Source organism: Heptranchias perlo, chromosome 3 (genome assembly GCF_035084215.1).
Source record: "Heptranchias perlo isolate sHepPer1 chromosome 3, sHepPer1.hap1, whole genome shotgun sequence".
Classification (NCBI taxonomy): domain Eukaryota; kingdom Metazoa; phylum Chordata; class Chondrichthyes; order Hexanchiformes; family Hexanchidae; genus Heptranchias; species Heptranchias perlo.
This window is the reverse complement of record NC_090327.1, coordinates 91171514-91199292: the sequence shown is the minus strand read 5'-3', so window position 1 is coordinate 91199292 and position 27779 is coordinate 91171514. Positions and strand designations below refer to the sequence as shown.

At 41.7% G+C, this 27779-nt stretch overlaps 1 protein-coding gene across 1 annotated transcript in view; it reads left to right on the top strand.

The window, feature by feature from the left end:
• Nucleotides 1–27779, top strand: part of csmd3b (CUB and Sushi multiple domains 3b) — a 1733930-nt gene that overhangs the window by 1039240 nt on the left and 666911 nt on the right. The window contains exon 7 of the mRNA XM_067976258.1: nucleotides 10879–10956. Coding sequence (XP_067832359.1) covers nucleotides 10879–10956 — 78 coding nt within the window. The remainder of the gene's footprint in view (nucleotides 1–10878; nucleotides 10957–27779) is intronic.

Genomic DNA, 27779 nt, shown 5'->3' with positions numbered 1-27779 from the left:
ACCTACTGCGGTCATTGCAGCGCCTCCTGCACTGTATGCAGGTGGGCGATATGTTGGTGGCGCAGGTGACCCCCTCTGCCACCTCGAGCCAGGCCTTCTTGGTGGCAGAGGCAGGCCGCTTCCTCCCGCCCGCCGGGGGGAAGATCTGTGTCCTCCCCCTCCTCCTCACCCCATCTGATGATACCTGGGGTGAGGCATCATTAAACTGGGAGCAGCCTTCCCCCTGGGCTGCTCCATGCTGCAATTTGTCCCATTGGTTGCAGCATCTGTCAGTGGAGGACTGCCCCTTTAACCAGAGAGCCTCCAGCTGACAGATCGTACTGCGCATGCGCAGCCCGCCCGACGCGCAGGCCAGCGCCGTGGACCCCGGAGGAGCAGGTAATTGGATCCTATTAGTGGGTTGCCTGCTACGATCGCGTGGACAACCCACTAATTTCGCCGTTCGCGCTTTCGACGCTCCCGGAGGACCACCCGCTGGGAACCCGCAGGCCTGCTAAATTCGAGCCCAATGTCTTTTTCTACTGTCACTGTATTAACACCATTGTGCCAAAATTGCATCAGATGGAGGGTTTCATGCTTAATAGTTTAGTGAAAACAAATCATTATATCTTCGTATGTCAAGTAAGAAAAAATGGACAGTAAATTTTCAATTTCATTGGACTGGTGCATTGACCTTTCCATTGTGGCATCTGGGATCAGATACAGCCCAGACTGATGGGATTTCTTCTGTCTGCTAGCTTCAAACCTCCTACATGAACTGACTTTGGGTAGCCTCAATCCGGGGCATGGATCGCAGCACAAAACTGCTCTAATCTGTCACTCTCAATTAGAGAGATGACAGGGTCACTGGTATGGGAAATGAAAAAAAATGTTAGTCTGGTGAAGTAGAGGTGCTCATCTTACCTGAGGCACATTGTTAGTGTGGAATAGCAAGGGCTTTACTTTGTCTCTAATCGTATTTGATGCTGGCACTGGGCGCCAGGAATGGAAGGTGTTTCATTTCATTTCCCAGCACTGATATTCCTCACCCCGATGATCACAAGAAGACCCTTTGATCTCATTTGTGGGTTTAGGGTGAGGACAGGATGGGGCTCAGCGATGATGCCCTACATAGTCAGGCACCCTACCAACATCTGCTGTCTGGCTTGGATATGAAGAATGATCACTGAACAAGGTACTGGAGGGGACCATGGACCCATAAAACAGTAGCTCAGCACGAGTCACCATCCTCAGACAAAGAGAGGAGAAAACAAAAAAACTTGCTGAGATGGCAGAAGTCCATGTACGCTTACTTATAAGCGCACATTGCACTGCCTACTGAAACTGCCTATTAAGGATTAGAATTGATGCAATCATTTTTAGAAAATAAATAATACGATAATGGGCTACTTAATTTTCTCTTTATGCTGCAAAAATTACAGTTTAATAGGTTAGCTTTACACCCAACAAATGCACAGGACTTGTGATTCAAGGCAAACTTTTTCAAGTGGATGAGCTTCTGAGGCCAAAGTTCTGATTTCTACAAAAATGGCAGGGTTTCATTGTATTGCATGGTAAGAGACGATATTGCACCAATGCCAAGCATGTAGTATAATGAGATTACTAAACTTTAAGTATGTGTATCATTTATTTTAAAATCTATTTAAATAGCAGACAGAGGAATGTCATATAAACGAGTTGAACATTTATCCATTAATATCATCGACAGGAATTTGTAACCTATATGCTTGTAAATTTTTGAACTGCATATGTGAGGATGAGAGAAGTATTTTGTTTTGAGTTCAGAATGGATTATAAATATTTCATACTCATATAGTTCAGTCATGGTGGAACAGTATGTTAAGGTACCAACATGTTATGTCATGGGATTGGAAATGGAGGGTGTGATTTTCTCCACAGCACTGACTTCACTGTGTTTTTCTTTAACTCATCCAGGGTTATTTTGCACACATTTCCCCATTTTAATCTGTATTTTTGTCCCCTTCTTCATCCCCTTGCGTGACATCTCTGCAATCAATAGGGTGGATGCATGGGCTGCTCCAAGGCTTTTACCGATAATCATTGTAGCAAGCCTCCAGGAATTATCAGGCACTGCAAGGAATCACCCAGCTACATCTCCGATTTTCTCTGCCTCATGTTGGGAGGCCCAGTCTTCACCCAGTACCTTACCGCTTGATATGACTCAGATCAAAGTAGTGTGGCACTTGATCCTGTGTATGCCTTCATTCCATGACAATGAGCATTAATGCACTAACACTTAATGACACTGCTCTACTCACAAAATTCACAATTTTGCCTGCGCTGCCTTGGGGAGCTGCAGAATGATGGCCACACATCTCTGCACAGGAGGAATCAGAAGGAGAGCCATTGCTAACTGCTCCCCCATGTCTCCCAGTGGAATTGGAGGAGAACATTGAGCAGAATGCTCGTCCTGTTGGTTCTAGAAGGTCTGTACTTCAGCAAGCCTTGTATTGGGAGAAAAAAAGGAGGAAATACAGAGCAGATTGATATCCGAGTTAAAAAGAACATTTCTACAGTGTTTCAATTTTATTCAGAAGTGTTGGAAGGTTATTTCCATAGTGTATTTCTACCCGAACATTTTACAATCCTTGGAAGAAATTTCCTGTCGCTGTGTTAGCAAAATTCTAAACATCATGGGAAGGTTTCCTCAGGTTGTTAATTCTAGAAAAATTGTAAAATCCTTTTTTTATATAATGCATTAATGATTTTGCCCCTTTGTCTGTAGTTTTATCCCTGGCCTGACATCTATCCAGCCAACAGGGCAGATGCATGACCTACTCCCAGGATCCTGCCAATAACCTCTATACCTAGCCACCAGGATGTATTAGGGAAACACAGGAAATCTTCCCACATTCTTGTTAACACATGTTGACCAGAGGAAATTTTCCCCCCTTTTTAGTAATGTTACAGAGCTGAGGAAGTTCTGATCCAGAATGTTGTAAGAGTGAAATTAATTATCATTCAAACCTTTCTTTTATGTTTTATATTAAGTAGCATAACAGCAGGTGTCACTCGATAAACCTGCTTGCAAGAAAGTTGTTAAAAAATATTTATTCATAAAAGATTATCCAAAACATAATTGCAACAACATTAAAATAATTAGGCTACAAAATGACTTTGTGGTCCTGAAATTACAATTAAATGATCGTTCATTAATTGGTCATTTAAAACTGCTCATTGACTTTACAAATGGTCATACTGTAATCTTAACCTATCAGCTATGCCGGGGCAGTAAAATGGAATTATGACACACATAAAGAAAAAACATGCCCGCTGAATAAATTAAGAGACATTAAAATCTGTTTCATCAAAAACAAATCAGCATGTTGGGAATACAAGATTATGTTTCTCAAAATGTTTTTTTCCACCTGTTATAAGGCTGAATTGAATGATGCTACAGAAATAATAAGTTAAGGGTTTGGTTGCTAGCCATATTTAAACATTTTCCCAGGTTTACAATTTCAGAAATAGTGATTCATTACCATTTTAAAGTGGAAAAGGCACAACATTTTTTTTGTTTTGTTTTCCTTTTTTTAAGCCTGTCCAGAAAGTCATTGGAAATGGATGGGCATTGTGTTACTTTCAGCTGGTATCTTACATTCCAATTTTAAACCAGCCACTGTATTACTCAGTGTTAAAGCTCTATAAATGTTATTTATATTTGTTCTGCTGATCTAATTATTTCTGGCTGCTCTGTATTCAGATAAATCCCCCCTTAGGCCACTTCAGTTAATGTGCAGCATAATTTGAGTGTTCATTTACTTGAAAATACACTGGCAAAATTAGTTAATTTAAGGATTCTCATCTTATTTTAATTTAAAATAGTATTTTCAACAATACTTCATTAAAATGCTATTTGTCATTCCAATAACTTGATGAATTATCTCTCAGCAATAATGTATATAATACAAAAATCATATTCCAATAATACTTGCATATTTAATATTTCTGAGGGCCTAGTACTGATCCTGCAGCATTTTTGTTACTAACCTTAAGAGAACCTCATTTAAATGAAACCAAAATTTTGTACAACTAAAGCTGCTTACTTTACATGGAATTATGTATTGCTGGCTAAACTAAGAGCATACTGACTTGTTAACCAGATGACATTGCGCTATCCACATGCATACTTTTTCCTAATGTGACTACACTGTGAATTGTTCATGAAGAACTTTGTTAATACATTTAAAACAAGCTTTGTTTCATACATTCAAATTGGCAGCCAATAGGTAGTCTTGTGACAGAAGTATCACACTATATTAATTTTTTTGAGAAGAGAGAAGTTCAGGGAAAGTTCATCACTTTGGGATTTCTCCTTACTGCCATGATTAGCCAATCCCAGATTCTGTCAGCAGTGCACCGGATTAATCGTTATCATTGAAATTATTGATATCATTAGCAAGTTTTCATCATTTAATGACTGATGCTCATTGTTTTTAAGGCGTATGGATGCACTGATAGATTAAAGAAAAAAAGTAAGAACTTACATTTCTATAGCTCCTGTCATGATCTCAGGATGTAACCAAAGGGCTTTACAGCCAATTAAGTACTTTTGAAGTATAGTCACTGTATTAATGTAGGAAACGTGGCAGCCAATTTGCGTGCAGCAAAGTCCCACAAACAGCAGCGTGACAATGACCAGATAATTTGTTTTTTTTTAGTGATATTGGTTGAAAGATAAACATTGTCCAGGACACCGGGGAGAACTCCCCTGCTCTTCTTCGAAGTAGTGCCATGGGATCTTTATGTCCACCTGAGAGGGCAGACGGAGCCTCGGTTTAACAACTCATCCAAAAGACGGCACCTCTGACAGTGCAGCACTAGAGAATCAGCCTGCATTAAGATTAATGGGTATAGTTCTGTCCTGTGACTACAGCTGCCCTAAATTGTTACTCTCAGTTTTGTGTAGCCAGAGGTGAAGATTTGAAAGAGAAGTGTATTCTTTGGGTCAGCTTTAATGTGTAATCACCTTTGAGATAATTTTCACAATTTGTGATGTTAAAATTTAGTAGTTATTTACATTCCTTCACTTAATAGGGAATGCTACAATTTATAATAAAGAATTTCTTAACTCAATTCCAATGGTAAATTAAGACACCCAATCAGAATTTAGTTGGAATTACTTAATTGGACCACACCAATAAAGCATATTCTGTATTCTGATGAATTCTAATAAATATAATGAATATCACATCATTCACATTATGTCACAGGTGATAAAAATACTAAATAGAGTCCAGAAAGAGACAGACCAGACCACATTTCAATGAATATAAACTGTTTATTTAGGGGAACAGTTCATTAAATATAAAGGCATTTTTGTGATGCCATCAGCACAGATCACTCGAGGGCAACAAACATGCTCATTGATAATTATTGCAAAATAAAGCAAGAGAATGCATGAAGTTCATTGAGTGCCACAGGGTGGCAATAAAGAAATGAAATCAGAAAATGCTGGCAACACTCAGCAGATCAGACAGCATCTGTGGAGAGCAGAAGATAGGGTTAATGATTCCGATCCATGATCTTTCATCAGAACCGGAAGATGTTACAGATGAACAACTTCTAAAGAGGAACAGAGCCAGTGAAAAGGGGGCAGACGGGAAAAGAAAAGAGAGGTCTACAATCGGGTGTAGGATAGGAGATGATTAAATGACAGAAGTGATGATGGTGCAAGTGAAAAAGAAGGCAATAATGTGAGAAATTTGAGAAACGACAGATGTATCTGAGGCCCACAGGACATGTGAATGGTTACGGGACAATAGCAGAGGGGGAGGGAAGGGTGGAACATCTGGCAAAATGGAGAAGGCTCCAGTGGTGTAGGAGTATGTTAGAAGAAAAAGGCAGGTGGACACCAGGTGTGCAAGGCACCCTGCCTGGCCATGTACCAATAGGTGATCCCCATCTCAAGCACCAGCACACAATGTCCCCCCTTCCCAGAAGCACTGGTGCACTGACCCACCCAATAAAGAAAGAAGATTGCCTTTAATACTGAAAATTTAAAAGTACACTGAGGAGGCTCTGTCACTCCAACAAAAGGCACTCATGGCCGAAGGAAACAGTAGCGAGGCTGATCAATCTCGCCCCTGAGGAATAAGCTTCAACCTTCATCTGTCTGGTAAGTACTAAATATATGCTTATCTTTCATGCAAACTCTCAATAGTTGAACACGTTATGTATAAATTGTGCCTAATGTAGAATGCCAATATCAATTTGCGGTCTTTAAACCTGCAGAAATCTTTTGTAAATATTCCTCACCTCCAGTACACTTGCATGTTAATCTCTTTCAGTGTGACATTGGTAGAGTTCATTCTTCATTTCCAGTGCAAAAAAGTTAAACATTGCACAATGTGTATTCTAAGAGAATATATTATATAATGTTATCCTTGTCTCCACAGAGGATTAGTCCTCATTCAGTTTTCTACATTCTTCACAAGGCTATAACCATCCCTGAGGACAGTGATATGGATCAGAAATCAACTGGAATATGCTTAACTACTGAATAGTTGCCTTCAAATGATGGGAGTAGACAGCGTGCTGCTCTAAATTACTTCTGGGCAGATCCTCCACGGGGCTTGCCTGGAGGCTCTGGAAACAATGGCACATCAAGGGAGACAAATCAGCCACATTAGAAATGCTTTCAAACCCCTGACCTCCCAGTGTTTTGCAGAGGAGGGATCACGCCTGTGCAAGTAGGTTGTTAAGAACTTCCATGTGACTGATGCACATTGACATGATGAGACTGTATAATAATGTGCCATTTGGCTGGCATGATCAACAAAGTACAGGGGCTCTCCAGTTAATTTGTTTAGTCGCTTTGGCCAAAAATAGCACCTTTCTTCTACATTGCTCCAAGCTGCAGTGTTTCCACACTTCCTTAAGCTAATTCTCTCAAGAAGATTGGGGCATATTCATCATGCCAACCTATCACATACATTGATATAATGATTTTACTGCTTGTTTCCATAGCAATGCACGGTTTAGCTTTGGTACATATCATTCTTGCACAGAATTACCATGGTATTATCAACATTTCACAGGACATTTATTGTGCGTATCACCTGATTGGTTCAAGTTACTGCCTTAGATTGTAGCAAGATAATTGCAATTTATGGAATACTCATTTTATATTGAATGCAATGTATTTACCTGTAGTATATTTCTAATTGTTGAAATAAAAATTGTTTCTTTTCCTCATTTTTGTCACCGATGTCTTTTTTTCCAACTCCATGACTATCTTTCAATCCCATTTCATATGTAACTGTGACCTTTTGGAATAGTAGTTACCTCTCCTGCTTAGAACTGCAATGGTCCTCGAAATGTTCAGTCATGTGGCACTCTTTCATTCTCTGGGCTTGCTGAAATTAATATATTCATGTCGAACACATGCCAGTTCTAACAGAATACTATGTCATTATTGTGTTTGTGAATTACGTGTATTGCGATAAATGCATTACAATATGATACAATATGCCAAACAAAATCTCTATGCAATAGTGCATCAATGTGAGAGAAAAGCATTCACGTACATCAGAATAGAATTTATGTTTCCTTTGATGGCAATATGATTTTCGTAAATTGTCTTTCATTACACCGGCCGAGATTAAACCCCAGTCTGAGTGTGATTTATAACTCCAGTTGAGTACGCAATTTTATTATTTGGAGTTTGTAGTGTAACCTGAATTAACTTGATCTGCCCCCAATAATTGGCTGAGTTAGGGTTTCTGTTTGAGTTTTATAGCCCTGTTAGATTTATGTCATAGTTTGAATACCATCATAAATATCACAAAAATCATTGCATGTGACAGATCAATCCTTCAGCCAGGAAGAGTGGTTGACCCAGGAAACTGGACCCATTTAAGAAAGAGCTAGGTATGTTTATGAAAAGACAGTAGGGTTCGTATCCTAGAAGGATGAGATCAAATGGGTTTCATCATCCAAATCTATCTTACTGTAGAACCGCTCACACTGAAAAACTGAATGCATCACCGTGCAGGATTCCTCCATTTATACTGCACAATTTATAACCTAACAATAACATTGACATTGTTTCCCTATATCTGCTGTCGATCTTAACACACTTGAGGAGGTTAGAATAAAACTGGACATCACTTATGCACAAAGTCCAATAGGTTGGGATCATTTAAACTCAGAAAGCTGTGGTTTGGCTACGGTTGCATATTTTGCTACTGTTAACACAGCTTCAGGATTACCTGCTCATTCAGGGAAATATAAGAAATCCAAATAGCCCTCTGAGGAAACTTGATATTAAAAGGGGTAAAATTGGTCTTGGCTGGTAGCATCAAATGAGCAATAGCGAATTAACGACCAGTTTTACACCCGCCCTGTTTTCTGTTGACTTCAATGGAATATAAAATCGGGCGGGCCGTAAAACGGGCTGCAAATTCGCCATAAGCCTGTTTTGCAATACTGACGAAGACCAATTTCACCTCCAAATAACTTTTTTTCAGTTTTAAAGGTTCTATGGACAATGTCCAAGTCAAATAAAATCCTTGGTTGCTGTTGGGTGGACCATAATTTACCTAATGTAAAGTGTTTTCTGATTGACTCTTCTAAAGTTTGCATTTAACTTTGCATTGAACTTTTATATTATTTTTAGCTGAATATTATTCGATAGTTCTAATAGGTTTATTTTTGTTTCATTTACTCTTCCCAATTAACTTCCCTTCAGTGGTCCTCTTCTTCATGTGCCCCCTTTAATCTTGGAGGGTTGTGGCAGAACTTCACACCACTATCAGTGTTCTCAGCCATCAGGTCTGTTGTTGGATGAGATGGTCTTAGTTAGTTCTTCTCCACCCTTTAGGGCAAAATAATGTTCTTTGGGAGTCATCTGACCAAGCAATCCAATCTAACCAGTGACCCACCCAAGTGTGAACAAAAAGTAAAACATTGCAGATATGGAAATCTGAAACAAAAACAGCAAATGCTGGACACACAGAGCAGATCAGGTGGTATATGTAGAGAGAGGAGACAAGTCATCATTTTAGGTGTGGATCCTTTACTCTCCCAAGTACGACTGGTTAATTTGATCTGGTTAAATTGCTGGACTATAACTTGGTGTTGTAAAATTGTTTACAATGGTTAATTTGAGTATTAGATCATTACACTACTTAATTCCACAAGCCTGAATTGAGTATCTTATCCAATTTGGTATTGATCCTGCTTTTACATTTATTTTGATTTGCTTTAATGTGATATATTATCACTTGAAAATTATTTTTTGCAGTTTTAAACTTACATAGTTTTCATTTGAGCATATAGGAACAGTTCTTTCATTAAACAATCAAATAATTAACATATATATTCTACTTCTTTCCCATAGTTTTAGTTTTAATTATGTTTAATCTTTATAGTTATGACTTTGGAACAGTTATCTCTAAATACTATTAGTATGAAATACAAGACTCCGGTTCAGATCTTAGTAAAGCGTGTGTTATCTTTTCATAACTACAGTTGTAATAATTCATTGCTCAGGCATTAAGAATATTTCCTTTTGTTCCAAACTTTGTGAGAAGTGTACTCGTTTCACAATGATTTTTTTAAATATAATTGAGCAAAATATAAATCCTCAGCATTGTAAGTGATCTCACAAAGGAACATTTAAGAGTTAAATTAATCCTGTAGATATACCATAAGAACTGTATTGATTTCTCACACAATGCATTTTTCTCTGACCAAGCAAGCAGGTAAATGACCTGATCTGAAGTCTCTGCGAAATTTTTAAGTTGACCTCCAAGAGAATCATGTGAATAATTCAGGACAATTCACCCATCAGTTTTCTCTCCCTTCCTGCAGGGAATGGCTGACTCTCACATGGTACTTCTTCCCAACAGGATGGCTAATGTCAGGAGTTCACCATGTGGGGAACTGCGAGTATAAAACCACCTCTATTGCTCCAAGCCACAGCATACTACTCTGTCAATATGCTGTGCCACCAAATTTCTAAAGCTGGTTTCTTTACACAACCAATGTAAATATCAAATTATTTTTGGTCCTAAGTAAATGGTGCAAATTACGTGAAACACAAAGCAGTTGCAAGAAAAAACCTGAAATTTTATCGGTATCAAGGAATGTATCATTGTCCTCGTGAAGATCAAGCACAGCAATAATGCTGAGTATAATATTTTTGAAAATACAAACTGTAATAGAATAATTTTCTCGGATATTGCCACTTGTATGTACTTTGCAAATATCATTGTTTTGATTATCGATATAGCAACCCAAGCATCCCTCTAAGGTTAGATATTTTTTCTTTAATACTGTGAAATGAACCTATAAACTACCAAGTGCACTTGGCAGCTTTCAAAATACACATTATCTATCAGAGAGTGTCAACAAAACTTGTGTTCAATAAGTTTATGATGTGGAATAAACCAATGTATGCCCAGAACACTTCTTACTTCACATAAAATAAACTGGACAAGTACAATTGTGTATTTGTTTTTATCTTTTCACTTTTAAACTATCCTGTTCAGAGTTAACTGAATAATCTCCTGTCAGGATTTACATTCATAATGAGAGTGTCACAACAGACATTTGAGATCCATTGAGGATCAAAATGGCTCCTTGAGCTTATCATATCACATGATAAAGAAACTGAAGAAAAGCTGAGCAACTTTTTTTAAATTGAAGTTATCTTTATTTTGGGAATCATGGGATTTTTTTTATTTAATAAGCATTTTGCTAATTTTGAATTCCATCATATCTTTATTTCTTGCAATGAACTGCATCACATCAACATTGCAGCATTTTAAATAATTACATTCTTTTCAAGGAAAATAGTTTTATTTTAAATTGTTTCTTCTGATGTGTATTTTTGTTTGTTTTTCTAAATAGTGAAAAAGGCCATAGATTTTAAATCTAGAGGAGTTAAATTGTTCCCAGGGAAAGACAACAGCAACAAGTTTTCTATATGTGAGTCTACCTTTTTGTTACCTTTTCTAGAGGAATAGTGAAATGAGTCTGTGTCATTTGTGATGTGTTCTCTGTATGCGTTTTTGTGCTTTATCCTTGTTTAATGTTTCGTTGCTAGTTATTGTGATGGATACAGCTTTGTGACCGTGTGCATGGGTATCCTTACTGTTCTTATCGTCGGCACTGAAAGTGACTTAATTTTTTTGGAGCCAGAATGGTGAAAACAGCTATTAAAAAAAGTGCTCATCAAAACCCATGAGGGAAATCAGGTCTGACTTTTTAAACCATCCTTGCATGTTTATTTTGCATGAGGCTTAGGGAGTAATGTGTTTGCATTGGCGATCACAACATGTGCATGGAAACCCAGTTCAGAAGCCAGGGTATAAGAGACAGCATGGAACTGTAATTATTGTTTATTTTTAATGGGAAACTGTTCTTTGTAAAATATCTTGACATAACTAAAATTGTCAATGAAGGTTGATATGCTTCCAGACCGAGTTGACTTGAAATCAAGCATTTCACATTGCATCAGTACAATATGAATGTAAACAGTCTATAATTTTTGCAGTAATACTTGTGTTAAGGTATATTTCTTTTGTCACCTCAGTGTAATTAATAAATGTAGTGCAGTTTGCCCAATAACTCAGTAAGTTTTTCCAGTGAATAGATGAAACATGCAAGGAAGATCACAGGTTCAAACCCCAGTCTGTGCAGAGTTAGTTGACTTCAGCCAGGATGGTAGTAGGAGCACTAGAATTGTCCTTGGTGTCTCTGGAATAGGGAGACAAAAAGTCATCCAGATTTCCCACTCCCGGCTGCTTTCTATTAGGCTGTATGAGGTCAGGTGAGGACAGGACTAAGCTTGACATTTGAATAGCTGTCAACATCCTGGGGTAGAATTTCTGCAGGGCTTCTCCCAATTTGTCCGCTGTCACTTTAGCCATTTACACCGTGATTCGGCCCAATTTACGGCAGAAGATCCGGAGAACCCCCTGTGGAAATTCCAGGCATCAATGCCTAAGCCCCTTGGGCCAGTACCCATGGAACCCCACTTCAGTAAGAAGTCAATGCCTTTAGGAAAGGAGGAGGGAGAGAAGACTGGCAAGGAAGAAAAAAGTGTAATGCAGCACTCAGTTACTTACATCTGTTTCTTCAGATTGTACCTAATTCTGTGTTAATCTTGTTAGCTTTCTCAGCTCTCATTGTAAGTGTATTGTAAAAATAATGGTATATTCTAAAGTTTCGCTTTCAGTGAGGGAGCCACAAACTATATATGTCGCTCAGGGATCGGCATTAGGACCACTGCTCTTTTTGATACATATTAATGACCTGGACTTGGGTGTGCAGGGCATAATTTCAAAAGTTTGCACATGACACAAAACTTGGTAATGTAGTAAACAGTGAGGAGGATAGTAACAGACTTCAGGAGGCTGTAGACTGGTGAAATGGTCAGACACATGGCAGATGAAATTTAATGCGGAGAAGTGTGAAGCGATGTATTTTGGAATGAAGAATGAGGAAAGGCAATATAAATGAAATTGTATACTTTTTAAGGGCGTGCAGGAACAGAGAGACCTGAGGTTCACATACACAAATCTTTGAAAGTTACATGACAAATTTACAAAGCTGTTAAAAAATCATAGGGGATCCTTGGCTTTATACTTAGAATAGAATACAAAAGCAAGGAAGTTATGGCTAAACCTTTATAAATCACTGGTTCGGCCTCAGCTGGAGTATAGTGTCCAATTCTGGGCACCACACCTTAGGAAGGATGTCAAGGCATTGGAGAGGGTGTAGAGGAGATTTTCTAGAATGGTAGCAGGGCTGAGGGACTTTAGTTATATGGAGAGATTGAAGAAGCTGGGATTGTTCTCCTGAAAGCAGAGAAGGTTAAGGGGAGATTTAATAGAGGTGTTCAAAATCATGAAGGGATTTGATAGAGTAAATAAGGTAAGGTTGCCAGAATGGGGCATGGATCTCCAAAGGCAATGCTGCTAGCAGCCTGGGAGATCTTCACACTTTAAATTTCTCACCACAGCAGTGCTCCCCTTGCTCCGTGACAACACCGGCTGCCACCACAGAGAAACCTCCAACTCCACCACTGACCCACGGGACCGGCAACAATCGGGAGTCGGGGTGGAGATGGGGGGGTAGTGAAGGAGACTGGGAGTTGTGGAGAGAGAGGGAGATTAGGATATGGGGATAGAGAGAGGAAGTAGGTAATGGGAGTCTGGGGAATGGGGGGGGGGTTGAAGGAAACTGGGGAATGGGGGTCGGGGAAGACAAGAGGATTGGGGATCAGAAGGATTGGGACTCGGACGAGGAGTGAGAAGGAGACTGTGTTTCATGGGTTTAGGGTTTGAGCGGGGGAGAGAGGGAAACTAGGGAATGGGGTTTTGTGGGGACCAACATTTTCTGCAGAGCCAAGAGCAGCACAGCAATGTGTTGAGTGGGAGCAGCGCCGAGAGAGGGCAAAACTGTGGCAGATGGAGTTCAATGTGGGGAAGTATGAGATCATCCACTTTGGACCTAAGAAAGAATGATCAGAGTATTTTCTAAATGGTGAGAAGCTAGGAACTGTGGAGGAGCACAAGGCTAGTGGACAGGTACAAAAAATAATTTAAAAAGCAAATGGAATGTTGGCTTTTATTTCAAGATGACGGGAATACAAAGGGATGGAAGTTATATTACAGTTATATAACAGTTATATAAAGTTAGACCCAATTTAGAGTATTGCATTTCATTCTGGGCACCTCACCTCAGGAAGGATATATTGGCCTTGGAGGGGGTGCAACGCAGATTCACCAGAATGATACCGGGGCTAAAATGGTTAAATTATGAGGACAGGTTGCATACACTAGGCTTGTATTCCCTTGATTATTAAGAGAAGATTATGGGGTGAACTAATTGAGGTTTTTGAGATGATTAAAGGAGTTGATAGGGTAGATAGAGAGAAACTACTTCCTCTGGTGGGAGATTCCAGAACAAGGGGACATAACTTTAAATTTAGAGCTAGGCCATTCAGGGGTGATGTCAGAAAGCACTTCTTTACACAAAGGATAGTGGAAGACTGGAACTCTCTCCCCCAAAAAGCTGTTGAGGCTAGGTCAATTTAAAATGTAAAAACTGAGATTGATAGATTTTTGTTAGGCAAGGGCATTAAGGGTTATGGAACCAAGGTGGGTAGATGGAGTTAAGATACAGATCAGCCATGATCTAATTGAATTACATAGAATTATATAGAATGTACAACACAGAAACAGGCCATTAGGCCCAATGGGTTCATGCCGGTGTTAATGCTCCACATGAGCCTCAACCCTCCCTACTTCATCGAACTCTATCAGTATATTCTTCTATTCCTTTCTCCCTCATGTGTTTCTCTAGCTTCCCCTTGAATGCATATATGCCAGTTGTCTTAACTACTCCTTGTAGTAGTGAGTTCCACATTAAGAACATAAGAACATAAGAAATTGGAGCAGGAGTAGGCCAATCGGCCCCTCGAGCCTGCTCCGCCATTCAATAAGATCATGGCTGATCTGATCCCAACCACAAATCTAAAGAACACAAGAAGTCGGAGCAGGACCCGGCCACATAGCCCCTGGGCCCTCTCCGCCACCCACAGGGCATTGACCGATCCGAACTCAGCTTCATGTCCAATTTCCTGCCCGCTCCCCATAACCCCTAATTCCCTTTACTTCTAGGAAACTGTCTATTTCTGTTTTAAATTTATCTAATGATGTAGCTTCCACAGCTTCCTGGGGCAGCAAATTCCACAGACCTACCACCCTCTGAGTGAAGAAGTTTCTCCTCATCTCAGTTTTGAAAGAGCAGCCCCTTATTCTAAGATTATGCCCCCTAGTTCTAGTTTCACCCATCTTTGGGAACATCCTTACTGCATCCACCCGATCAAGACCCTTCACAATCTTATATGTTTCAATAAGATCGCCTCTCATTCTTCTGAACTCCAATGAGTAGAGTCCCAATCTACTCAACCTCTCCTCATATGTCCGCCCCCTCATCCCCGGGATTAACCGAGTGAACCTTCTTTGTACTGCCTCGAGAGCAAGTATGTCTTTTCTTAAGTATGGAGACCAAAACTGTATGCAGTATTCCAGGTGCGGTCTCACCAATACCTTATATAACTGCAGCAATACCTCCTTGTTTTTATATTCTATCCCCCTAGCAATAAAAGCCAACATTCCGTTGGCTTTCTTGATCACCTGCTGCACCTGCATACCAACTTTTTGATTTTCTTGCACTAGGACCCCCAGATCCCTTTGTACTGCAGTACTTTCCAGTCTCTCGCCATTAAGAAAATAACTTGCTCTCTGATTTTTCCTGCCAAAGTGCATAACCTCACATTTTCCAATATTATATTGCATCTGCCAAATCTCCGCCCACTCACCCAGCCTGTCTATATCCCCTTGCAGGTTTTTTATGTCCTCCTCACTCTCTACTTTCCCTCCCATCTTTGTATCATCTGCAAATTTTGATATGTTGCACTCGGTCCCCTCCTCCAAATCGTTAATATAGATTGTAAAGAGTTGGGGACCAGCACCGACCCCTGTGGAACACCACTGGTTACTGGTTGCCAGTCCAAAAATGAACCATTTATCCCAACTCTCTGCTTCCTGTTCGATAACCAATCCTCCACCCATGCCAGAATATTACCCCCAATCCCGTGATTTTTTATCTTAAGTAATAATCTTTTATGTGGCACCTTGTCGAATGCCTTCTGGAAGTCTAAATACACTACGTCCACTGGTTCCCCTTTATCCACCCTATACGTTATATCCTCGAAGAACTCAAGCAAATTTGTCAGACATGACTTCCCCTTCATAAAGCCATGCTGACTTTGTCCTATTAAATTATGTTTATCCAAATGTTCCGTTACTGTCTCCTTAATAATAGACTCCAAAATTTTACCCACCACAGATGTTAAGCTAACCACTTTCTGGGTAAATAAATTTCTCCTGAATTCCCTATTGGATTTATTAGTGACTATCATATATTTATGGTCTCCCCCACAAGTGGAAACATCTTCTCTACGTCTAAAACATCTCCTCTACATCCAAATTGCGGAACAGGCTTGAGGGACTGAATGGCCTACTGTTGTTCCTATGTTCCTATGAGAGGAGCAGCCCGTAAAGGACCTTACTGTGGGTAAATAGTAATTGATTGTTTCCACTGGGGATGGGGAACAAGGGGATGGAAACTGAGGATTCTCACTGGAAGAGCCAAGGAGGAAGGGAGAAGGAAGGTTCTTGAACTGAAGGCTATTAGATCATGCGATGCTTCATTACAAGTGGCTATTAAGGTAGAGACTAGAGCATGGGATAAATATTTGAAAAGGAGGAATACAGAAGGATCTGGAGGGAATGGGGTTACAGGAGAGAACACCGGCACAGGCACCGGGAGCTGAATGACCTTGTCCTGTGCTGTAATTTCTATCATGCTATGAAAACTCTCCTTATTGAGTCCGAGCCCAGGGAGTGGTTTAGAAATGTTGGTGCTGAGCTGAGTTTAGAACAATGTGACCTGTGAGAAGTGTCCCAAACACTGAGCCCACTGCTGTTTGTGCGATCTCCCAGTTTGGTTCGGGTCAGTCTATATGGACCGTTTTGACTTGTGAGGTTTAAGTACAAATTGACTTTGTTTGAGCTCGCAGTTCTGAGTTGTCATCTTCATACACGACCCAAGTCCAAACCAGAGTCCAAGGAGCTAGGGAGAGAGGTTGGGTCTGTTAAAATGGCATTGACTGGACTGCCTGACCGCACCTTGTGCAGTGCAGGGGATTTTTTGGTTGTAGTTTCAGGGTGAATATTAGTGGGTTATAGGGTTACTACTACTTACAGGTAGGATATTGGGATGTTATACCTATTACTACCAGTTACTTATCAGCTATCAATGAGTTATTGTATTGGTTATGAGGGGAATCTGAATGTTACCGATATTATTATTAGTTATCAGTGCATTTTCAGTAAGTTATTATTAGTAACTGATGGAATCAAAGTTCCTCCCTGTGAATTGCTCCCTCCCCCCGGGTTTCCCCTCTTCCCTTGCTCTCTGGTGGCCTACTGTGTTTTTGGAACTTCTCGCACAGCAGCTGCTGGCATGAAACCACAAGCAAAGATATTCAATAACAGGGCATCCAACCTTTATAAGGTAAATGCAATAACTTTTGCAGGCATCATATGATTATATGTCATGTGATCAGACATTACATGGCCAAATGTTATCTGGACAGAATGTAATGAGATCAATCCTCCAGGAATATCTTACATCAGAGTTGACAACCCTAAACCTGTTTCCACTGGCGGGTGGGTCGGTAACTAAAAGATACAGATTTAACATAATTGGAATTAGAGGCTGTATCTCCATTAAGGAAACAGCATTAACATTTGACTATAAAGACAACTTTATTATGATTTTGCAGTATTGGCTGTCTGTCTTAGATCAATTCTATGCGATCACTGGTAATTCCTCCTCTGCTGTAATATCATGACAGACTCAGGGGACTCGCTCTTTCTGAGAGCCAACTTGAACCATAAGCTGATCCCACTCTAAGTATGGTCAGCCTCACTCTTCTACCACATGCTGCGTGATCAGGACTGCAGTTGGAGCAACGATTCATGTCAGGGCCACTACTTGGCCCAAACTAACAGTCCCGTCCCACTCACCCCTCCACACTGCTGATCCCGTGGACACTGCTAGCGTGTCAACTATCACCTTCCTTCTCTGCTTCTCTCTCCAGAATCACACCGTGTTCTGTCCCCCTACTCCTCTGGCACCTTCTCTTCCTTTGAGCATCTCATTCCTTGTTCCACCCCTCTCACCTCCTTTAAAATCCTCGTTCTCTAACACCTACCCAAGTACCACGCCACTTTTCTCACCGAGATATCTTCACTGCTTCCTCCCTCAGCTACTGCCCAAGCGATTTCTTATCCTCGGTAATTTCAACCTCCATCTTAATTCACCTTGCCCTCTTTCGACTCGATGGGCCGAATGGCCTCCTTCCATGCTGTAACCTACGATTCTATGATTCAATGATTCTATGATTCTTTCCTCTGAGTTCACTGGCTTCCTATCCTCCCTTAACCACTTGCTGTATATAAACTCTTCTACCCATATTCACGGCCTCCCCTTTGACCTTGCCGTCTCACGTGGCCTCTCTACTCCTATCGTATCAATCATGGATAGGGCAATCTCTGATCATTTCCTTGTATCTCTCACCACTCACACCCCCTTCCAACCACACTTCCTTTTACATCTGCCCCTGAAAAAAACACTCCCTCAAGTCTCTTACAGCGGCCCTTTCAAATTCCCAACTGTCCAGCCTTTGGCCCTCCATTCACCATGATACTTCTAAGATCTGTTCAATCACGCCCTCACCTCCACCTTTAATGCCATTTTCCCCACTAAAACACTTGCTCTCTCCCATCCTGGTCATTCCCCCTAGTACGGCCCCATCATCGTTCCCTTAAGTCCAAAGGAAGCAGATATGAACATTTATGGCGGACAACTGGTTTAGCCCTCCATCGCCAGATCTGTTTAGAACACATACAGCTCTATCAAGTCCTGCTCTCTTCTGCTTAAATTCCTCACTATTCCAAGCTCATCCTGGAATGCAAAGATAATGCCCGGCTTCTTTTCTCCACTACCAACCATCTTCTTAAACCCTTCCCCCCTGCCCTCTCCACCCTCACTTTCCAACATGTGTGAGCAGATCATGGACTTCTTTGTCACTAAGGTTGTGACCATCCGTTGAGCTGCCTCTGCTGCATCCCTCCCTTCTCTTAGCCCACTAAGCCAAACTTCCCCAAAAATTGCCTCCTGCCCCAGTCCTGATCTCACTTCTTTCTCTAGTTTCTCTCCTATCTTCCCTCATGCTTCATCTTGTCCATGAGACCCACCTCCTGCTTTCTCGACCCTGTTCCTACTAAATTGCTGATCACCCATCTTCTCTTCCTGGCCCCCATGCTAGCTGATATTGTAAATGTTTCCCTTTCCTCTGGTACTGTCCCCCTCCCTTTCCAATCTGCCGTTATTCCCTACACAAAAAAACACTCTGTCCTTGCAAACTACCGCCCAATCTCGAACCTCCCTTTCCTCTCTAAAATCCTTGACTTGATGTCACCTCCCAAATCCGAGCCCAACTTTCCCACAACTCCAAACAGGTTTCCACCCCTGCCATAGTACCAAAATGGCCCTAATCAAAGTCCCAAATGACATCCTGTGCATCTGTGACCATGGTGCACTCTCCCTCCTCATCGTTCTCGACTTGTCTGCAGCCTTTCACCACACCATCCTCCTCTAACAGCTCTCCACCATTGTCCAACTGAGTAGGATTGCCCTCGCCTGGTTCCATTCTTACCTAACCGTTCGTAGGCAGAGAATCTCTTGCAGTGGCTTCTCTTCCCGCTCCCGCACCATTACCTCTGCCCCCCCCTCCTATTTCTCATCTCCGTTCTGCCCCTTGGTGACATCATACGAAAACACAACGTCAGCCAGCTCTCCCTCATCACCCCCTCTCTCGATCCCTCCACTGCCTCTGATTTGTCCTGGTTCTTGTCTGACATTCAGTACTAGATAAGCAGAAATTTATTCCAATTAAATATTTGGAAGCCATTGTTATCGGTCTCTGCCACAAACTCTTTTCCCTCGCCATCGATTCCATCCCCCTCTCTTGCCACTGTCTGAGGCTAAACAAGACTATTTGCAACCTTGGCGTCCTATTTGACCCTGAGCTGAGCTTGTGACCAAATAATCTCTCCATCACTAAGACCGCCTACTTCCACCTCCGTAATATCACCGGTCTCTGCTCCTGCCTCCGACCATCTGCAGCCGAAACCCTCATTCATGCCTTTGTTACCTCTAGACTTGACTATTCCAAAGCTCTTCTTGCCGGCCTCCCATCTTCTACCCTCCGTAAACTTGAGCTTATCCAAAACTCTGCTGCCTGTATCCTAACTTGCACCTAGTCCCATTCACCCCTGTGCTCACTGACCTACATTATCTCTCGGTCCAGCATCACCTCAAATTTAAAATTCTCATCCTTGTGTTCAAATCACTCCACCACTATCGTCCCTCCCTATATCTGTTACCTCCTCAGACCTCTGCATTCCTCCACTTCTGGCCTCTTGTGCATCCTCGATTTTAATCGCTGCATTGTTGGTGGCCATGCCTTCAGCTGCCTAGGCCCTCAGCTCTGAAATTCCCTCCTTCTGCCTCTCTACCTCTCTCTCCTCCTTTAAGACGCTCCTTAAAACCGACCTCTTTCCTGTCTTAATATATCTTTATGTAGCTCGGTATCAAATTTTGTCTGATACCGCTCCTGTGAAGCGCTTTGGGATGTTTTACTGTGTTAAAGGTGCTATATAAATGCAAGTTGTTGTTGTTGTAATGGAATTTGGGAAATAGGTTATAGTAAAAAGCACTAGCATTACATCTTTTATAGTGCAGACTGTCACATTCCTAGTTCCTTGGCATGGTACATTTTTGTATTAGTTTCCTCACCAATTTCTTCCAGTCTCCTGTTCACCTGAAAGCATTGATTCCTTGCTGGGACAAGATTCAATGGACACTGGTTGCTCTCTGATGCCTTGCCCATTGTTCTTGTGTAAGCCTTAACAGTGGGCACTGACATGCTTTTTGACTATATGGTGTCACAGCTGAGCTCTATTCTGTTCTCACTTAAATGTCCACACATAAATAGACTTCTAGCTGAACCCCTAGCCAACTTTCCTCTCCCTAGTCCAGAGAGCTGTGGGCACTTGCAATGTGCCTATGACCAGAGGGTAGATCAGCTATCTCATCACAGGGCCAGGTTCAAAATCAAGATCTTCCTGGTCAGTTTAGCTCCATTAATTACTGAATGAAGTCACTGAGTTATCTGGAGAGCCTTTGCAGTAACTTTAATGTCATTAAAGCTGGGTAGATAGAGTTCAGATACAGATCAGCCATGATCTAAGTGAATGGCGGAACAGGCTTGAGGGGCTGAATGACCTACTCCTGTTCCTATGTTCGTATTGTTATCAGGAAATCCTGACTCGCTATAAAGTTCAGTTTTTACTCTGTTATATTAAGGAAGAGATGAGTAATAAAGCATACTCTGAACCTGAATTGGCCTGACTTATAACTGTAATACTTAAATTTGAACAGTTATGACACTTCAGTAATCCTGATGTGTGAGTCTTTTGTTCTTGGGGAGGGGGTGAGGAGGAAGAAAGCATCGACACCAAGAGGGACAATCCTCCTTTTCCACATGCATGCTGCCATCTTGGTTGTCCCTCTGTCAGATCCATTGTCAGGCTAGTGACTGTTTTCTCTGGTTGGATCCACGGAATGAGAAAGGTAAGTGCTATTTTATCTATTTACTTTTAAAATATAGGTCAGAATCCTGATTTTTTTTTTGGAAGGGAAGGTGAGATAGAATGCCTTGTGGTGAGTGTGCATCTATCTGGTCCCTGGTAGTCTAATCATGGGGTGAGTTGATGGTTTTGTAGTTTGTGTCTGATTATTTGAATGCTGGTCATATAGTATGAAGAGGGTTTGTGGCCTCATGGCAGCAGTGTTTCCATTTTATTACTAGTTGTGATGACAATGTGGTGGCTTGATCCTTCTGGTCAAGGTGGAAGCGGAGGTGGTAAACTGCAATAATGCCCCTTTTTCATCACTAGTAGTTTGATGGAGGTGGTGTTCGGATTTTTTTCTCTTGTTGGTGATGAATTCTTCCATTGTATGTTAGTCTACTGGGGAGTTGATAGGTCCATTTGATTTCTGCCAGGGGTATTTTTGTGCAGTTTTGAATGGTCTATATGGATTTTGAGTGACTTCACTCATGCTGAACAGTTTATTATCCTGAAGCTCAAATGGAAGAGGTTCCTGTCGAAGCTTCTTAGCATAACACTTTACGCTGATGCAAAAGAACATGAATAAGCCATTGTAATTTTTACTCGCATTCCATGACCTTAAAATGTGGATTTGGAATTAGATTTTAAGAAACAAAATTTGGAGACTCCTCAGTTGAATCTGAATCTGAAGCCCAAGTTACCAAAATGCTTGTTCTTGTATTTGATAGTGGTAGATAAGAAAGTGTCTCAGTGAGTTTTTACGTTTTCATAATCTACACAGGTTCCAGGATTCGACCTGTATTTTGTGAAACAACAAATTTCCAATGTCTTTCTATTATATTCCGATTTCTTTTATAGCTTCTCTTCCCACCCTATCACCATCATCTCTGGAGTCCAACAAGGTTCCATCTTTTGCCTCCTCCTCTTCCTTATCTACATGCCACGCTGTCTGAGACCCAGAGAGATTTTAGCTCCCAGGCCTCATTTTCATAAATTAGATTGGACTTCCCACTCTCCTCACTCGTTTCCCGTCCCCCCCGCCTCCCCCCACTTCCCGAACTTGTAGAAATCACTGCCTGACTAGTGGGCGGGTGTGGGTATTTGGGCGGTAGCAGGCTGCTCGAGGGACCTGACGGTACCATCCCCAGCAGTCAGGCAAGTGGATCGAGGGCAATTGCATTGGAAATAGGGAAGGCCCAAGTTTTCTTGTGGGGTCCGGATAAACACTCCTCCTCTAGGCCCACAGGAAAACTTTAAAAAATAAAAAAAATTAAACTTACCTGGGCCCCTTGTGGCCCTCAATTCAGCTCCCGGCAGGTTTGGCCTGGCAGGGAAGACACCACTGCTCCCTCGCTCAGACCTCAGGGCTAATATTGCAGTCAGGCCCCAATGCCGTCATTGGAGTCCAATCTGCATCTTTAAAGAAGGACCAGATCAGGGCAGGAAGGCAATAGTAAGTTCCCTGCTCATTAGAAACATAGAAGAATCATAGAATCGTTATACCAGAGAAGAAGGCCACTTGGCCCATCGAGCCTGTGCTGGCTCTTCGTAAGAGTAATCTAGTTAGTCCCATTTTCCTGCTCTTTCCCTGTGGCCCTGCAAAATTTTTCTTCTCAAATATTTATCCAATTTCTTTTTGAAAGCCACGATTGAATCTGCTTCCATCACCCTTTCAGGGTGTGCATTCCAGATCATAACTACACGCTGCATAAAAAAGTTTTTCCTCACGTCGCCTTTGGTTCTAACTGTTCTCCTCCCAAGCGAGGCAGGGGCCAAATTACCTCCATGGTGTCAGCTTCCACATATATGCTGATAGCACTGAAGTCTCCATCACCCTCTGACTGCCTCTGCCTTGTCAGGCTGCTTGCCTAACATCCAGTCCATCAGCTCAACATTGGGAAGACCAGATCTGTCACCTTCGGCCCCTGGCACAAACTCTGTTCCCTTGCCTTTGATTTTATTCTCCTCCCTAGTCATTGTCTCAGCTGAGCCACCACCTCAACCTCTGGATCCTGTTCAACTCTGAGTTGAGTCTCAGACCCCATGTATTCTTGATCAGTAAGACTGTCTGCTTCTACCTCAAGAACATTGTCTGCCTCCACCCCTACCTCAAACCATCCATGGTTGAACGTACCTTTGTCTCTTCCAAACTTAACTCCTCCATTGTGATCCTTGCCAGTCTCCCATCCTCCACTTTCCATAAACTCCAACTTGTCCAAAAACTCTGCGTAACATATCCTATCCTGCAGTACTTCCCACTGGCCATTAGTCCCATCCTTATGGAATTAAATGAGCCTTCCCTCATCTATCACCATGAATTTAAAATCCTCATCCTTGTTGTTACGTCTCTCCATGATCTCACCCCACTTTATCTCTGCAACTTCTTTCAGCCCTACATTGCCCCCAACACTGCCCACCTCTGACTCTAGCCTCTTACATAGGAACATATGAACAGGAGTAGGCCATTCAGCCCCTCGTGCCTGCTCCGCCATTTGATAAGATCATGGCTGATCTGTGAACTAACTCCATATACCTGCCTTTGGCCCATATCCCTTAATACCTTTGGTTGCCAAAAAGCTATCTATCTCAGATTTAAATTTAACAATTGAGCTAGTATCAATTGCCGTTAGCGGAAGAGAGTTCCAAACTTCTACCACCCTTTGTGTGTAGAAATGTTTTCTAATCTCACTCCTGAAAGGTCTGGCTCTAATTTTTAGACTGTGCCCCCTACTCCTAAAATCCCCAAACAGCGGAAATAGTTTCTCTCTATCTATCCTATCTGTTTCCCTTAATATCTTATAAACTTCGATCAGATCACCCCTTAACCTTTGAAACTCAAGAGAATACAACCCCAATTTGTGTAATCTCTCCTCATAACTTAACCCTTGAAGTCCGGGTATCATTCTAGTAAACCTACGCTGCACTCCCTCCAAGGCCAACATGTCCTTCCGAAGGTGCGGTGCCCAGAACTGCTCACAGTACTCCAGGTGCGGTCTAACCAGGGTTTTGTATAGCTGCAGCATAACTTCTGCCCCCTTGTACTCTAGTCCTCTAGTTATAAAGGCCAACATTCCATTTGCCTTCTTGATTATTTTCTGCACCTGTTCATGACACTTCAATAATCTATGTACCTGAACCCCTAAGTCCCTTTGGACGTCCACTGTTTTTAACTTTTTTACCATTTAGAAAGTACCCTGTTCTATCCTTTTTTGATCCAAAGTGGATGACCTCACATTTGTCTACATTGAATTCCATTTGCCACAGTTTTGTCCATTCACCGAATCTATCAATATTGCTTTGTAATTTTATGTTTTCATCTACACTGCTTGCAATGCCACCAATCTTTGTGTCATCGGGAAACTTAGATATGAGACTTTCTGTGCCTTCATCTAAGTCGTTAATAAATATTGTGAATAATTGAGGCCCCAAGACAGATCCCTGCAGGACTCCACTAGTCACATCCTGCCAATGTGAGTACCTTCCCATTATCCCTACTCTCTGTCGCCTTTCGCTCAGCCAACCTCCTAACCAAGTCCGTACTTTTCCCTCAATTCCATGGGCTTCTATCTTAGCTAACAGTCTCTTATGTGGGACCTTATCAAATGCCTTCTGGAAGTCCATATAAATAACATCCATTGACATTCCCCTGTCCACTACTTTAGTCACCTCCTCAAAAAATTCAATCAGGTTTGTCAGGCACGACCTACCTTTCACAAATCCATGCTGGCTCTCTCTGATGAACTGAACATTCTCGAGGTGTTCAGTCACCCTATCCTTAATTATAGACTCCAGCAATTTCCCCACAACAGATGTTAGGCTAACTGGTCTATAATTCCCTGGTTTCCCTCTCTCTCCTTTCTTAAAAAGTGGAGTGACATGTGCAATTTTCCAATCTAGAGGGACAGTTCCTGAATCCAGAGAACTTTGAACCATTATAGTTAGGCCATCCGCAATGTGCTCACCTACTTCCTTTAAAACCCTGGGATGGAAACCATCTAGTCCTGGGGATTTGTCACTCTTTAGTGCTATTATTTTCTTCATTACTGTTGCTTTACCTATGTTAATTTTATCGAGTCCCTGTCCCCGATTCAATATAAGTTTTCTTGGAATTTCAGGTATGCTATCCTCTTTTTCTACTGTAAATTCTGACGCAAAGTAATTATTCAACATGTCCGCCATTTCCCCATTGTCAATGACAATATCCCCACTTTCAGTTTTTAAGGGGCCAACACTGCTCCTGACCACCCTCTTTTTCCTAACATAACTATAAATAGAATTACATAGAATTACATCGAATTTACAGCATAGAAATAGGCCATTTGCCCATCAGTGCCAGTGTTAATGCTCCATTCGAGCTTCCTTCCACCTTGCTTCATCTCACCCTATTGACATATCCTTCCATTGCTTTCTCCCTCATGTACTTATTTAACTTCCCCTTAAATATATCTATGCTATTTGCCTCAACCAGTACATGTGGTAGCAAGTTTCACATTCTAAGCACTCTCTGGGTAAAGAAGTTTTTCCTGAATTGCTTGTTGGATTTATTTGTGACTATCTTATATTCATGGACCCAAGTTTTGGATTCCCTCTAAATGGAAATATCTTCTCTATGTCTACCCTATCGAACCCCTTCATAATTTTAAAGACCTCTACCAGGTCACCTCTCAGTCTTCTCTTTTCTAGAGAAAAGAGCCCCAGCCTGTTTAATCGTTCCTCATAGTTGTACCCTCTCAGTTCTGGTATCATCCTTATAAACCTTTTTTGCACTTTTTCCAGTGCTTCTATATTCATTTTATAATATGAAGACCAGAACTATGCACAGTATTCCAAGTGTGGTCTAATCAAAGTTCTAAATGAGTTTAACATAACTTCTCTGCTTTTATAGAATCATAGAATCATAGAAGTTACAACATGGAAACAGGCCCTTTGGCCCAACATGTCCATGTCGCCCAGTTTATACCACTAAGCTAGTCCCAATTGCCTGCACTTGGCCCATATCCCTCTATACCCATCTTACCCATGTAACTGTCCAAATGCTTTTTAAAAGACAAAATTGTACCCGCCTCTACTACTGCCTCTGGCAGCTCGTTCCAGACACTCACCACCCTTTGAGTGAAAAAATTGCCCCTCTGGACCCTTTTGTATCTCTCCCCTCTCACCTTAAATCTATGCCCCCTCGTTATAGACTCCCCTACCTTTGGGAAAAGATTTTGACTATCGACCTTATCTATGCCCCTCATTATTTTATAGACTTCTATAAGATCACCCCTTAACCTCCTACTCTCCAGGGAAAAAAGTCCCAGTCTGTCTAACCTCTCCCTGTAAGTCAAACCATCAAGTCCCGGTAGCATCCTAGTAAATCTTTTCTGCACTCTTTCTAGTTTAATAATATCCTTTCTATAATAGGGTGACCAGAACTGTACACAGTACTCCAAGTGTGGCCTCACCAATGCCCTGTACAACTTCAACAAGACATCCCAACTCCTGCATTCAATGTTCTGACCAATGAAACCAAGCATGCCGAATGCCTTCTTCACCACCCTATCCACCTGTGACTCCACTTTCAAGGAGCTATGAATCTGTACTCCTAGATCTCTTTGTTCTATAACTCTCCCCAACGCCCTACCATTAACGGAGTAGGTCCTGGCCCGATTCGATCTACCAAAATGCATCACCTCACATTTATCTAAATTAAACTCCATCTGCCATTCATCGGCCCACTGGCCCAATTGATCAAGATCCTGTTGCAATCCTAGATAACCTTCTTCACTGTCCACAATGCCACCAATCTTGGTGTCATCTGCAAACTTACTAACCATGCCTCCTAAATTCTCATCCAAATCATTAATATAAATAACAAATAACAGCGGACCCAGCACCGATCCCTGAGGCACACCGCTGGACACAGGCATCCAGTTTGAAAAACAACCCTCTACAACCACCCTCTGTCTTCTGTCGTCAAGCCAATTTTGTATCCAATTGGCTACCTCACCTTGGATCCCATGAGATTTAACCTTATGTAACAACCTACCATGCGGTACCTTGTCAAATGCTTTGCTGAAGTCCATGTAGACCACGTCTACTGCACAGCCCTCATCTATCTTCTTGGTTACCCCTTCAAAAAACTCAATCAAATTCGTGAGACATGATTTTCCTCTCACAAAACCATGCTGACTGTTCCTAATTAGTCCCTGCCTCTCCAAATGCCTGTAGATCCTGTCCCTCAGAATACCCTCTAACAACTTACCCACTACAGATGTCAGGCTCACCGGTCTGTAGTTCCCAGGCTTTTCCCTGCCGCCCTTCTTAAACAAAGGCACAACATTTGCTACCCTCCAATCTTCAGGCACCTCACCTGTAGCGGTGGATGATTCAAATATCTCTGCGAGGGGACCCGCAATTTCCTCCCTAACCTCCCATAACGTCCTGGGATACATTTCATCAGGTCCCGGAGATTTATCTACCTTGATG